The 14,085-nt window shown below is 42.7% G+C and overlaps 3 protein-coding genes across 7 annotated transcripts in view; 1 reads left to right on the forward strand and 2 right to left on the reverse strand.

The window, feature by feature from the left end:
* Siz (Brefeldin-resistant Arf-GEF family protein schizo) overlaps positions 1–7,770 on the reverse strand; it is a 39,761-nt gene extending 31,991 nt beyond the window's left edge. Inside the window, exon 1 of one of the 3 annotated variants that reach the window (XM_070656915.1) lies at positions 7,127–7,770. In XM_070656915.1, coding sequence (XP_070513016.1) covers positions 7,127–7,371 — 245 coding nt within the window. In that variant the 5' untranslated portion in view covers positions 7,372–7,770. The remainder of the gene's footprint in view (positions 1–7,126) is intronic. The other 2 variants (XM_070656914.1, XM_070656913.1) reach the window with 2 other exon arrangements.
* Positions 7,771–8,239: 469 nt separating this feature from the next.
* Edtp (Egg-derived tyrosine phosphatase) lies at positions 8,240–12,429 on the forward strand. Of its 3 annotated transcripts, none has more exons than XM_070656919.1 (7): positions 8,240–8,388; positions 8,987–9,348; positions 9,437–9,999; positions 10,418–10,737; positions 10,807–11,236; positions 11,383–11,736; positions 11,817–12,429. In XM_070656919.1, the coding sequence occupies exons 2-7, from the start codon at positions 9,262–9,264 to the stop codon at positions 11,959–11,961; spliced, it is 1,899 nt and encodes a 632-aa protein (XP_070513020.1). In that variant the 5' UTR covers positions 8,240–8,388; positions 8,987–9,261; the 3' UTR covers positions 11,962–12,429. The 3 variants fall into 3 exon arrangements, with proteins under 3 accessions (XP_070513020.1, XP_070513021.1, XP_070513022.1); XM_070656920.1 differs by lacking the exon at positions 8,240–8,388 and adding an exon at positions 8,406–8,641; XM_070656921.1 differs by lacking the exon at positions 8,240–8,388 and adding an exon at positions 8,713–8,730.
* A 183-nt stretch (positions 12,430–12,612) lies between these two features.
* On the reverse strand, positions 12,613–14,053 carry Pex10 (peroxin 10). The gene is made up of 3 exons (XM_070656929.1): positions 13,412–14,053; positions 13,088–13,339; positions 12,613–13,012 (listed from the first exon to the last, which is right to left on the reverse strand). Exons 1-3 carry the CDS (start codon positions 13,703–13,705, stop codon positions 12,698–12,700), a joined length of 861 nt encoding a protein of 286 aa, XP_070513030.1. The 5' UTR covers positions 13,706–14,053; the 3' UTR covers positions 12,613–12,697.
* Positions 14,054–14,085: the final 32 nt, after the last annotated feature.

Raw genomic sequence — 14,085 nt, forward strand, 5'->3', positions numbered from 1 at the left:
CGCGCGCGCTCGTATCTATAACACACCGGGGCTATTAACCGCCCCATGTAACAGACTCCTATGTAGAGAACCCACCCTAGGATACACCCACCATGTACTGTGAAATAAGAGTAACGTGGTTAAGCTCGCTGTGCTTGACCGTGATTCTCTGCGCGAGGAAAAATTTAATTAGTGCCTAGCGAGCGTTTCCGCAATGAATCCCAAGACTCGCGATGCGCATTTTTTAACCGCGTATCACCGATAGGAAAAGATAAAAAATATATAAGTAAAACTGTTAAAGAGAAAAAGAAAAGAGAGAGAGAGAGAGAGATAAATTTATTTATGAAAAGCATGTAGTTGATGCTTTTGCATATAAAATATTGTGAATTCAAGAGTCGCGTAGATACAAGGGCCGCAGCAATATACTGCATAATGTAACAGCTATAAGTGTAATATATGTATGTATCGTCTCGAAGCACCTCGGGATCTGGTATCGCTGGTCTAGCGCATTATGCGGACGCCCGTGCGTACGTATGTGTAAAATTCAGTCGGAGGAAAGAAGATCAAAAAGCAACGAATCCATACTTGCCCCACATTTCCATATTTAAATCACCGTTCATCTCAGACACTCGGCGAGACGCCCTCGAAGCGTCGTGCAGCAAACCGGGAAATCGTACAAAGCGGTCCCTTCTACCGGTTGTCAGCCGCTATTTCTCCGGCTTGCAGCACGACACGCTGCACGACGGTAACTGATAATATTGCGTTACGCCGCAAGCGGATTACGCGCGGCGAACGGCGACATGGAGATTCCCTGCGTGTCCTAAAGCTGTCGGTTCCGCGTCTCGCGCGCAATTTTTAGTCCTTCGTACATCAGATTCTCGGCAACCCACTTCCGTTTATCGACTGTTCGACGAGACAATCCGACGCGCTTCGACCGGGACGCGTACACGCGCTATCTGACAGACGCGGATCTTTACGACAAGAGCTGAAGAGCCGCGCGCTTGTTCTTCGCCGCACCGCGCCGTGCCACAAAGGGCTCTAGGAGTTTAAAAGTAGTCACGGAGAAGCTTTGGATTTAGACTCCATTCCGTGTGGTCTATGGTGGCTAACTATAGAAGCGCATAAGTGGATCATTCACGGAGTCCATAAAGAGACGAGGAGCGAGCTCTCGCGAGGAGTTCCAATCTACGGAGGCCATTCGATCTTGTTCCTCGGGTACCTATAAATAGCAACACCGAATACGGGGAAACTTTTGCAAAATGAGAACGGGCTTCCCTTGAACTCTCGATTCGTTCACGCGGCACGTTTTCACACAACTCATACGGCAGTTTTTTGTCTCTGTTTTTTTTCCCTCCCGCAAGCTGTCTGAGTGCCACTGGGCAACTCCAAGGCGACGATTTCACGTGCACACGTACCCGCGAGATGCGCCATTTCGCACGCAGACGATAGGAGGATGCGGTAGTGACCAGCAACGGCAGTGACGCTCCGTCGCTGCGAACAACAACCTTGGCCGAAATGCCGAACCTGTTTATCTGGTAATACAATTTTATACGCCTACAAACGCTCGTTTAGAGTTTCCAATTTCTCAGTAAATCTATCTCCTTCTTTCCGGTCGCATTCGCAGCGGCTTAACTAGCTTAATCTATTTACGACCGTCTAGAATTTTTAAGTCCCGGAATTACGGTAATTTTCTCCTTCCGTTCAATTATTAAGTCCTGAGGATATTCTTCGGTCTTATTTTGTCGATCTAGATCTAAATTAAATTTACATAAAATTTGAACGAAATTTATTTGCAAAGAATTAATTCTCGATATCAAAAATTTAATTTTCTTTTTAAATGTATAAATTTCATAAAACCGTCGAGAAAAAAAAGATCGCTTACATTGTCAGACCGCGATAATTATTGTCGAGCGCCGAGAAGAAGAGGAAAAAAAAGATTGTTAATTAAGACCAAGGAATCTCAAAGGAGGACGAGCAATAATGTTACATTTGAAGCTTTATGTATTCCGCAAATAGTACATTTCAGTCGAGCAGAATGCGATACTTTGTCGCGTGCAGCGCGCGATGTGGGATTAAAAGTCCAAAGTCCTCGTTGCATTGGTCCACGGGGAAATGAACTATTTTCGTCGTCACCGGAGAAGTGAAAGGGGGAAGAGAGAAAAACCGAAAGAAAGGGAAACGCGCGATTCTCCCACCGGGCAACGATAAAAAAACATTCTCTTTCTGCATTTTTTTTTTTTTTCCTACGCACTGCATTAATGATTAACAGTTTCGCAATCAATCGATGCTAATCGACGCTAATTAGCCGTGCAAGGGACGCGGCTAATCGCTCCACTGGCAACTTGAAATCGAACTTTGGAACTGTAAAAACCTTGTCTACATCCGATAAAGGTGATCGAGAGTCAATCGATGCCCGGAGTCAAACGTTGCTCAATGGAGAGAAAAAAAAAAGAAAAAAAAGTAGTAGAATTATTCACGTAGGATGCAATCAAGCATTGAAAGACTACGCAATGAAGAGTCGCATGCCTTTACATACAGTATCGCTGCTGTACGTTGAAAATACTTTCGTACCGTTCGCTTAAGTGAATAGATATTGCCCTAAAATAGTTTTAGAAAAATAGAAAGAAACTGAACCAGCTAAAGACACCAAGAAGATTCACAGACGTAACTTATCGTCGGAGCAGGAAGATGCTCCCTTTAGGAAAACCTACGACTGTCTTCAGGAAATACCACGAGACTAGAAAAAAAGCTTGTTACCATTTAGTGAAGCTTGAGGGCAAGCGTCGCGTGTGGAGAGCCTTGCTTTAACATGTTCGTGCCAGATGTACGAGAGGACACAAGAGTGTTAAGATACAGCGGTCTCCGCTTCTCGGAAGCATAAATCTCTTTTCGACCGTGCATTACGTTTTTCCGAGCCGTGACCAAGTCGATTTTGTTTTCGCCGCAGATGAGGAAACGTGCGACCGTTGTGCACACGCGAGACCTCGCGCTATAGAATACGAAAACTCGCCGAAGAAGAGTTTTTAATTCTGTAAGAATGAAGTTTTCTCGCTGCAAGCTGCAAACAAACGAGCCCCGTCTTAACGTAAATAATTCTTCAACGCGAAAAGTTCACATCTGTGCAATCTTCGTAAAATTAATTGAAGATAAATTAATTGAGCATAACTTGAATAATATTTTTATATGTTTGCACGCATCGCGTATTAATCAAGATTCTTGTGATGTAACGGAGTAGTCGTAATTATGCACGTTTCTATTTTTTTTTTTCCTTTTTTATTTTTTTCGTTTACGAAACAACGAACATTATAGAAACTGCATGTCATTTTATTTCGCATAAATTCAACCTCGATAAGAATTGACGTCAAGCGCGAACGAGAAGACTCATTTAAGAGAGGACGTACGAAGCGAACTGTTTGCACAGCTGATGGAGTTAAGAACAAGACGCGTGGAAAGAGCGCGGTGTTAGAAAATTAATTATTTCTCGAATTCTGGGAAGATAACATTTTTTTTTTTTTTTTTTTTTTTTTTTTTTAGGTCGACGGACGTGCGTCGGAGAATCTGACGTTCGTCTAATCCTCGCGGTGTCGCGGGTGCAATAAATTTCCGAGAACAATGGACCCGTCGGATGCATCGCAGCTGCGAATCTGTGTCAAATATCTCTCAGCCGTCCGATCGTACAGAAGCAGGACCAATTATACGAGATATATTTGGCGTGACCGGTCGACCTCGCGTCGTTATAACGCTGCGCTTGAACGTTCGCGATTTCTTTTTATGAACGAATAACTACGCTGTTAAATGTCGTGTAAAGTTCTTTAAAGAAAAAAAAAAAAAGAAAAGAAAAAGAAAAAAAAAAAAGCGAAATGAAGGTACTGGACAGTGCCGATGTTCGACGTTGTTGAAGAAGGAATAATGTCGGGCCAAGTATTGCTCGTCGCACGTGTGTTTGCGCGATTAGCATTTTGCAAGAGAGCAAAGCGGCGGTTTCCACGTACGTCCCGCGATACCGCTCACAATTGGACGCGCGCGCGAACGCAAGATAAAGAGCTCACACGAGACACGGGAAGTTTCCGAAGTTCGGGTCGGACCGGTTCTGCAGCCCAGATGTATTAAATCATGGGCTTAGTAAAGTTAGACGGCTTCAAAGCGAGATCCCCAGCAGGTCAATAGGATGCCTCAAGGTCGCCGCTTTGGGAACTACCGCCGCGATTACTAGGTGCCCTAATATCTGCGGCCGGTAATTTCTTTCTTTCTTTCTTTCGTTTTTTTTTTCCTTTCTTTTTTTCCTCGGTTCAAAGTCACGCGGACCGATCTCGCTCGACGAAGAGGCTCAACGTGTCGCAACGGTCGTTTAGCATCTGCCTCCGAGAGCCGTACTTAGGGGCATCGCAGACTAAACGCGAAAAAGACAACGTAGAATGTGTGAAATACCGTCCGAGAAGCTTTTCCTCGTAAACAGCGCGTTATTAAAAATATAAAAAGATTACGTGTTTGTCGCAACGACGATAGGCGGAGAGACGCGGGGGGAATCGCAAGGTGCCCCGATATGCAATTATCAATTATCATCATTAGGTACAACGTACGGCGCGAAACAACGCTATCGCGTTCACGTCCCGTCCGGAGGACTATCTTGTGGGAACGTCTTGCGCGTTGTGCGCGCTCTTTTTTTTTTTCTTTTTCCAGATGGACGATACGCGGCTGCTTTACCAGGTCGTTGCGTCTATTACTCCCTACGCGCGTACGCACACGACAATGGCGTTAGGGGAGTACACGCTTATGAATGCGCCGTACGCGCTCGAGTTGTCCTTATTAAGGTATGATGCGGTCTTCCAGTGCACGCGGTCCGTTTCCTCCGCACGACGCGTACTTATAACGCTTTTAATTAAACGCGCATCCGCAGAGGGAAGGAAGGAAACAAACGTATCGCGCTACTGTCAGCAGGGCTGACTTTCCACGTTCGGAAACATCACGCGGCGTACACGGCATCGAATTAATTTAAATTTTCGCGACAGGTGAATCGACGTCGCTGCGCAGTGGAAACGTTCTTCGGGAGAGCGCGGTTTGAGAATTAGGCTCGTATTCGCTTCGGTGATAATTAACGCTAATTGAACCACCTCGCTCGGCCACGCGAACAAAATTTCCGTCTCGCCCGTCGCGTTCCGGCCGTTTTACAGGTGGGAAAGAGAACGGGAACGTAGCCCACGTACATAATCATATTCCACGGCATTTCGTGCTCGTGTCGAATAAAACGCGTATCGCGTTAGCGCGAGTAGCGGCGGCCGGCGCGGCCTTTATCTGTAATTCGATGGGTCGTACGCGACGCGAGGTGCTCCGCCCTACCCGCCGGTTCGTAGATTATCAATTTATCTGGGCACGCGCTTGCACATTGATAGTGGCGAACGAGCGCGAATCCGCTCTTTCAACGCGCGCTTTAATAACTCGCGCTATTGTCACGGTTCCAAACGCCCGATGGCGTGTTAAACACCCTCCGAGTCGTCATCGACGTTTAAGCATCAATGGAACGAAACGCGCGGCTGTTCGTCGATATTTTTGTAATATACATAAATGAAAGAGCTAGGGAAAAAAAAAAAATCATCCGTATACCCATCCTCGTCGGGATTCCCGGCTAATCTCTCGGATCGATTTTTTTTAACGATAAATCCGTAAGTCTCGAGCGGTCAAAACAAGGAAATAAAAACAAATAAATTTAAGAAGAGAAATAAATGAGTTATGTTTTTACTTCAGATAACGGTAGATTTGCAATATATATAAATCCAATTTGCGAAGGTATGCAACATTGAAAAATTGAAACGCCGATGATAGACGGTGGCCTTCCTCGACTTCCGGTGAGGAAAATTGTCACGGAATTCAAAGGTAATATCACCGAAGAGAAACGACGCGTCGATCTCGCGTTAAAAAGCTCGCGACGAATATCCGTAAACATATGTCGACCGTTTATCCAAGAGAAATGGAATGCGAGATGAAAGGAAAGTATCCTTCCACGGGCGCTCGATTTTCTTTATTTTTCCGAGAGTGACTCGAGGGAGATACGTGAAAGGCTTCGCTTTATTTTTTCTATTCTTTTTTCTTTTCTTTTTTTTTTTGCCCCAACTCTTTCGGTTGATCTACACTCGACTACTTGTTGAACCACGGGAGAAAAGACTGACCGACGTGTGCGCGGTAACGTCGACCGGCGTTCAATCATGGCAGGCGGAAATAACACGGGTCGCCGGCGAAGTAACAAAGAGTTAAATTCTACGACGAGAAGCGATGTTCCGCGTTCGCGTCCACCGCGCCAGGAACCGGGAAAACTCGCGCGGAGATCGCACGCCTGTCGGCGACGCGATATCAATTCTACGATGATTGATGCCCGATGGCTTTTTCTGGAGGCCGGCGAAGGGGTGGGTAGAGGGGGAGGGGAGGGACAGCAAGGCGACACGAGCGAGGGCGAGGCGCGGATTCTCCGCGATGGGTCGCGTGAGAGTCGAAATAAAACGCCGAAGAGGCCTTCGGCTTGGAAAAAGGACAGCGCGGCCAGGAAATGCGCGGGAAAAAAGGCGGATACGCCCTTTCTCTATTATCGGCACACTCCCCCCGTTCCCGGTGCGAAGGCGCGAACGAACGGGAGCGTGTGTAAGGAGTGTTCGTTTCCCTCCCAAAGTTTCCGGTGTTTTATTCGCGGAAAATGAGGACAGGTGCCCGATGGCACCTTCGTCCCGCTTTAAACGCGAGAGCTGCAGAATGCGAAAGGGAGGAACGGTACACCCAGTTTGCCGGCGATATATTTCCATCTGCTCTCGCCTTCCACGAAGCCGAACGCCGTTCTAGTGACGAAAAGCGCGAGAGCATCCTATAACCCGCGTTTATTAAAGTATGAGAAAAATGCGCGAGGAGATCCGGGAAGAAGTACGATTCCACAGCGGCATAATTAAATTTCCACGGAATTTAAAACTGAAATGAGGCGTCGCGGGGAAATACCGCACAGAAAAGAAGAAAAAAAAAAAAAAGAACAAGTGTACGGGAAGTGCGATTCCTCGTTCGTACCTGCTTCTGCGAGTTCGACACGCGAGTCGAAGTGACGACCGGGAACGTAGAAGTCGTAGCGGAGAGGCAAGAGAAAAAAATATATGTAAAGAAGCGAGAGACTTACTTGTCGTCGTGCAGCCGCTTGAGATCGGTCATCTCGCGTTCGAACTTGAATTTCGACACCTCGCAGAGCAGGGCGTCGCGCTCGCCGACGACGTCCGCGAGCTCGCGCTGCAGCCTCTCGATCTCGGCGTACTGCCGGCTGATGAGCTGGTTCTTCTCCTCGATGATGCTCTCGACGTCCGTGTCCAGGAGGGCGCCCGGCGATGCCGTCTCGCCGCCAACCCCGCTGCCGAGCACCGTGCTCATGTTTGTTTACTTTCGCCTCGCGTGCGCTGCTTCGCCCGACGTTGGGTGAACGTGCGACGTCGTCCTCGTCCTCGCCGCCGTCTTCGCCAAGACCCTCGTCGTCGTCGTCACGTTTACACGGGACACGCGCGGCCGATTCACGACGGGCGGCCGCGTACCCACGTTACCGTCAGCATACCTCACTACCGAACGACACGCTCAACGAATGTCACCGCGACACGCGAGGAGAGTCACGCACGACGCGACAGACCCTCGTCGCACACTCGCCATATTGCGAACGGAGCCACGGTCGCGTTTCTCGCGTCCGAACCGCCCCCAAGTCCGGTTCCGGCGTTCCGGCGTTCCACCTCGCGGAACGGACCACGTGGCACCATCTAACGCCGCTACCGATAAACACACCCTTTCGATCCTCCGGCGACGGTTAAATAATTTCTCCCAACGCGAACTATGATCTTGATTCAACTCGTTCTTTATCCTGTTCTAACTTTCAAGATTACTTCTACCAGCGCGAATCGACTTCAACCTCGCTCTTGATCTTGTTGTAATGCTTAGAGCCAAAAGGAGCTCCTTCACCTAGGTCGTTCTACGTGAAGGACAAGGTAAACCGAGATTGATGTTGATCCGCATTGGTAGAAGTAACTTTGAGAATTAGAATAGATAAAAGACGAGTAAAAACGAGATTCGAATTCGCGTTGGCAAAAATTACTTCGAGGCGCGCCGGTTCCTCGCGATCGATGCCATCGAGCCGGAATAATCGTCGCACGACCGTTGACCACCGTGGCTCAGTACTTCTAATTCGCCTGTTCGTCGTAAGTGGCAGCACTGTCGCCTCCTCCCACCCTTTCGTCGGAGGGCTACCGTGCGCTCGCGGATAACCTTAAAAGTACGGGAACGTGACCGCGATAGGGCGACCGCGTGATAATCGTGTTCTGGTGTTCCGGATGCCGCTCGGCTCTCAACCGACAGCTCAAACGTGCCGGAACGTACGCGTCAGGGACCGACTCTTGTTCCAGGAAAGTGCGTGAAGGAAAGCATGCGAGTGCTCGCGGATACCACGGCCCCGAAACCGCGATTTCCGATTCGAAAATGCCCGCAGACACTCGCGCACTCGCGTCGCAGATTTTCGCCCAGCTGTCAAAATCGCGGGTGCTCGCCGTTGCGAAATCGTGCAGCGATTATGCGTAGTAACGATCGCTCGTTCGCCGTGGAGGTTTAAACGTGCCGCACGTTCATTCGGCGACACCGATGGCACACACGGTGGCGTTGATAGGTTATACACGCTTTTCAATGCTCGCACAAAGGCGAATCGCACTCGCGAAAGGGAACCGTTCGCGTAGTCTGCTCTTGACCCCTCGACGAGTATAACACTTGCAAATTCGATATTTGTTTCAAAAGATATTCGTTATTGGGTTTTTCTTCTCACTTTTCAATTTTTTGACCTTATGTCTCGTTCTGGCGTAAATTTATAAATAAATAAGCGAGACGTGAAATAAACAACGCGCATTTTTCCTTCGACGTGTGCTTCGAAAGCTATTTTGTTTGTCCTTGAATGTATTTGAAAAATAATTATTTTTAACGGCTCGTGTAACAGGTAATATTATATTATTGTCTACAGAAATCATACATTGCTCCATTGTGCATGCATGGAAGATTGCACCGTCGACATTTGAAGATGGATTGTGACGAAAAGACTTTGACAAATGTTAACTCACGATACCGTGTACATAAACCTTAAATTTAGTGCTTGTGTCATGTTTTTGTCATGCAAGGTGCTGGCAGTTGCTTTTTTGTGAGTTTTAATTGTAACAAGAATCTAGTGCCTCCTTGGAAATATATCACTAGCGATTTTCTACTCCAAGAATACACATGTGGTTCACACTATAGTAAAACATGACTGAGATTAGTATAGATAGTTTACAAAATCTCATTTCGCACTTTGCAAAGAACACATACAGGACCAGAGATGCAAATGTCATGGTAGGTATCCACAATCTCTACAAATACAATCTATAGATAATCACAATGAATTCTTTATTAAATTAAAATACCATGTGTTCTTTTGCAGAATCAGAAAATTATGCAGAGATGTATGCTACTTGCAGCCTTTGATTATGAATATTCTACAATTGACAACAATGGAGGTGAGCTTTGCGCTCACTATCCTAGATACCTTATAATATTAGAAAACGAAAAAGTACGAAATTCAAAGAACTGTGAAACATCAGTCGCATCAGCATGTGGGACAGATACATGTGAAAGCACATATGTAAGAGATAAACTTCTCAATCTGATGACAAATTCAAGATTTGCTAGATGTCGTTCAAGATTTCCTGTGCCAGTGATACTTTACAAGGGCAGACACGTATGCAGGTCTTCAACATTATCCAGTGGCCCAGAAGTATTTGGTAGAGCTGGATTAGAGTTCTTGCTGTCTAGTGTAGCTAGCGGCAGTGCCAGTTCAGTGCAGCCAGTTACACAGATAGAAGAAAATCTGCCCAAGGAAGAATCAAAGCTCATTGATTTGAAAAATAAAGTTAGAAACTATGATATAGAACTTCTCAAGACTCTTAATGTAGGAACTATTGTAGACTTCATGGTGGAAAAGAAGAAAGTTAAATATGGAATGACGTAAGAATAATGCTAAATATATCCCATATTTGTCACATAAATAAAATATAATAGAAAGCTAAGTTATCTAAAATTTAATAATATAACAATTTAAAAAAATAATATAAAGTTACATTTGTGTAAAAACAATAGAAAAAAACATGATTGCTCTATAGAAAACTATTTATTTTATATATTAATTAAATGCATTTGGTAAACAATGGTTATAATTTATTGTAATAATGTTTAGATTGAAACATATACAGCTTTTTCAGATAAAAATTGCATAAATAAACAATAGCTATTCTAATAAGATGTTCATCTTCAAAAATACAGTAAAATTTCATAACAATAGTTTTTAGTATGTGAACAGTCTGTTTTATTCTATGAATTCACTTTTAGAGACTCTTAAACAGAATTCTTTTGTTTGTTTACTTAGCGTAACTTCGTCGGAAAAAGTAGACCAAGAGAGGAGGTACAGCAACTTCAACCTCATTTCACTGCCATATCCTGGATGTGAATTCTTCAAGGAATTTAGAAACAAAGATTATCGATCAAAAGATCTGGTGTTCGACTGGTGCCAGAATTACATAGATGCGCCAATATACGTACCTGAAGACTCAATTTCCAGTCAATTACGAGTCAACTGGGATCAGTATACAGAATGGAATCTAGTCAAATTAACGCAGAATTATTTAAGATTAATATTGAGATATCTGAATGATAGTAATAACGGATTATTGATTCATTGTATCTCTGGTATGAATATAATGTTTAAAAATATGTAAATAATTTTTATAATGAGATTAATATACAATTTTTTTTCAGGTTGGGACCGTACACCGCTATTTATTTCATTATTGAGAATTAGTTTGTGGGCTGATGGAGTTATTCATACAACATTGGACTCGTATCAATTACTGTATTATACCATCGCTTATGACTGGATGCTTTTTGGTCATGATTTGGCAGATCGACTTAATAAAGGAGAAGAAATACTTTTCTTTTGTTTCGATTTTTTAAAGTACATTGAAAAAGAACACTTTAGCATACACAAATATTACGAGAGAGCATCGAAGCATAGCGAATCGGAATCCTTTGCAATTGATAACGATTCTTTTGAAATCATTACAACTTCCAGTTTCAGCCCTAAAAACAGTTCATCCAGTTCTATTGAACAAACTAGCATAGATGGTGATTCATCGCCAGCTGTGTTTGCTGACTCCTTGGATAATCAAGATGACTCACGAATCAATATGTATGATTATTTTAATTATTTATTTTCAAACATTACAGCATTTATATATTAATATCATTTATTACATATTTCGAATAGACTTGTAACATTTATATATATATATATCTATATATATGTATGTTTGTATGTATATATATATATTATAGAAATGTTGCACATGGGACACTTACTGTACCTCCAAATAAAGAAGATGGTGTCATACAAGAGTCGCGTTCATCATTATCTGCAAATCGTACATCTCCGATAGGTGTTCCTATACCACGCACTTCGCATGTTCGACAACGAAATGATTCAACATCTTCAGGCGATTCATGGCAATTGGTAACAGGGACTGGCAGTTTATGTGGTTCTACGACTGCTAATGCTGCACATCCGGACAACGTATTAGCGCCCGATTCAGACTGTAAACCATCATGTACTTCTTGCCGTAGAACTCGGCGTACATCTCAAGAACGCAATGTGAATATAAATGACGATGAAACTTGTGTAGTTTATACACAGTAAGTTTTCAGTATAAATATTTCAATTAAATCATATTTATTTTTTATAATTTGCAACTTACGTTAAAATCTAATTTTAGACGTAAAGAACGGTTGCATTGTCTTCGAAATATATTTTATAAAGCTTATGGACCTCATGGATTTCGATTAAAAGACGAATCAAGTGGAATCAGCCAATACATTGGAAACATTGTTGGAATGACTTCTATTCAACGCACATCTTAGTAACAAATGTTATTAAATGATTTTCGAAAACACGAATTTTTAGTCGATTTGTTCTCTTACGATCATTGCAGCACTTTTTTGTTTTAATTTTTTTTATCTTTTGCATACAGAGTGAATTATCACCCTGTATATACATTAAAAATAAAAATTTTGCCGATCTTGTTTTTAACTTTTTTTTCTAAAAATAATCAAATATGATTACATGTAAATATGAGAATAAAAAAATTGCGACTTGAAATTTGATGTAAAAGCATAAAATAAGGGATTTTAGAATAATAACGGTCGATTATATTGTTAATAATACTTTTGTCCAATTAATAATTTTATAAAATGAGTTTATAAAATAAATGCGAGACGATTGTACATTACTGTTTGTCTCAAAATTGGACTGTTATGTAAGATGTAGCACGACTTGCGTACGTGCAAAATGAATAAAACTTGATATTTTTGTATATGTCTACATAAAAATGTAGTTTTTAAAAACTCCCTTTTTTTATATTAAAATTAATATTAATTTTTATTAATTGGCAATATCTTTTGAACTTCATAAAAAAAAATTTATATCTTTTGATTTTCATAATTCTTTAAATTAATTTTTCGAAAAGAAAAATATATAAGAATTGTTGAATAAATTCTTTTTGTTTTAGGTACTTTCTTTTAAGAATATATTTTTAAAAATAATATCAAATATATACAATTATACATATTTGAGGAATATAATTATCACAGAAATAAGTTACAGATTCATCACATGGACGATTCTTGATGGAGGTACGTATTCTCGACAAAACGGACATTGCGGTTTTACCCGCAACCACTCGCTAAGACAATTCCAACAAAATAAATGACCGCATACAGTTGTAGTTGTTGCTGGTGCCTCCAGACACAATAGGCAATTATAACTGACAGATTTTACATTAGATATATTTGCACTGGTAGTATTTTGCATTCTGCCACTTTGCCAAATTTTCAATAAACATTGAATTAAAGTGGCAACTCCTAATAATCTTAATCCCCAGCTAACAGTATCCAATGGGCGAGGACCATACACCTTTAAATCATTACATAAGTATTAAATATTAACTCATGATATTATGAATATCTATTTATAAAGCTTGAAATTTACCTTTGTATAATCTAATCCTGCAATTCTCCTGCCCAAGCTATAATATCTACCATAAATATAAAACATTCCTTTGTGAAATAATACAATTATGGGTATTATTGTATGTAATCTTGACAATAAGGTGTTGAAAAATGAGATTGCTGCTGGAGTCAGCTTGCTACTCGGACGATTCACATATATTTGCAACTGTTGCAGGAGCTTCAATAACGTTCTCTCACCAAGACATTCTAAAACTGCAGCCAATATCCTCACCTAATAAGAACAATTAGAATGTAATTAAGACATCGGAAAATTTGTCGAGATAAATCTTCGACCTAAACGTACAGTTAACGTTGGAACTCTACGCTGTTCTAAATTGGCCTGTACTATGCCGGTGTACTCTTCGCCCAGCGTCTGATTTCCCATGCCCGACGTGAAAATAAAGTACAACAGTTTAAGCGGGACATCAGATCGAATGTAATGTAGCAACGTCCTGTGCAGTCCAAAATTCTGAGCTGTCTCAGTTAACTTCTCCTGTAAATGTTTCACGAAATCGTCGTCCCGCTGATGTGCCCGCAATATCTCAGCCTGACTCGCACACTTTAACTTGCGGTTAGGCCAATTTTTACCGGTCCCCATTTTTTTAGTGTTACGTTCGTTACGACATACGATTTCTTTTTACATTTATCCTTTCACAATTCGCAGTTCTCGCAAAGTCGCGGGTGTAAAGTACAGTAAACTAGTAAAGTACACCGAAAAGCAGATATGGCTCATATAGCGTTTGCTACGACGAGCGGTGACGAGAGACCCTTTCTCTCGGCCGCCGAATACGCGGGTAGTGGTAGGGCGCGCCTTTTCAGTCTCCCTCAATCCCCTGTGACCGGTGCTTCGTGGTACATGCACGCGCGCGCTTCGTGTGAGATTCGACGCACACCACGCCAAGGTCACGTACGCTAGCCGCCGTCGCAGCACCACGAACGCCATTCCTGACGGTGAGTGTACGTACAAAGCGCGCTATA

This window comes from Cardiocondyla obscurior, linkage group LG05 (genome assembly GCF_019399895.1).
Source record: "Cardiocondyla obscurior isolate alpha-2009 linkage group LG05, Cobs3.1, whole genome shotgun sequence".
NCBI classification, from domain to species: domain Eukaryota; kingdom Metazoa; phylum Arthropoda; class Insecta; order Hymenoptera; family Formicidae; genus Cardiocondyla; species Cardiocondyla obscurior.

Coding starts and splice junctions, on each gene's coding strand:
- Edtp (XM_070656919.1), top strand. CDS start 9,262: ATGACTGAGATTAGTATAGATAGTTTACAAAATCTCATTTCGCACTTT. Junction 10,000..10,417: donor AAAGTTAAATATGGAATGAC/GTAAGAATAATG, acceptor TTGTTTACTTAG/CGTAACTTCGTCGGAAAAAG. Junction 10,738..10,806: donor ATTGATTCATTGTATCTCTG/GTATGAATATAA, acceptor ATTTTTTTTCAG/GTTGGGACCGTACACCGCTA.
- Pex10 (XM_070656929.1), bottom strand. CDS start 13,705: ATGGGGACCGGTAAAAATTGGCCTAACCGCAAGTTAAAGTGTGCGAGT. Junction 13,340..13,411: donor GTAGAGTTCCAACGTTAACT/GTACGTTTAGGT, acceptor TGTTCTTATTAG/GTGAGGATATTGGCTGCAGT. Junction 13,013..13,087: donor CAGGATTAGATTATACAAAG/GTAAATTTCAAG, acceptor AATGATTTAAAG/GTGTATGGTCCTCGCCCATT.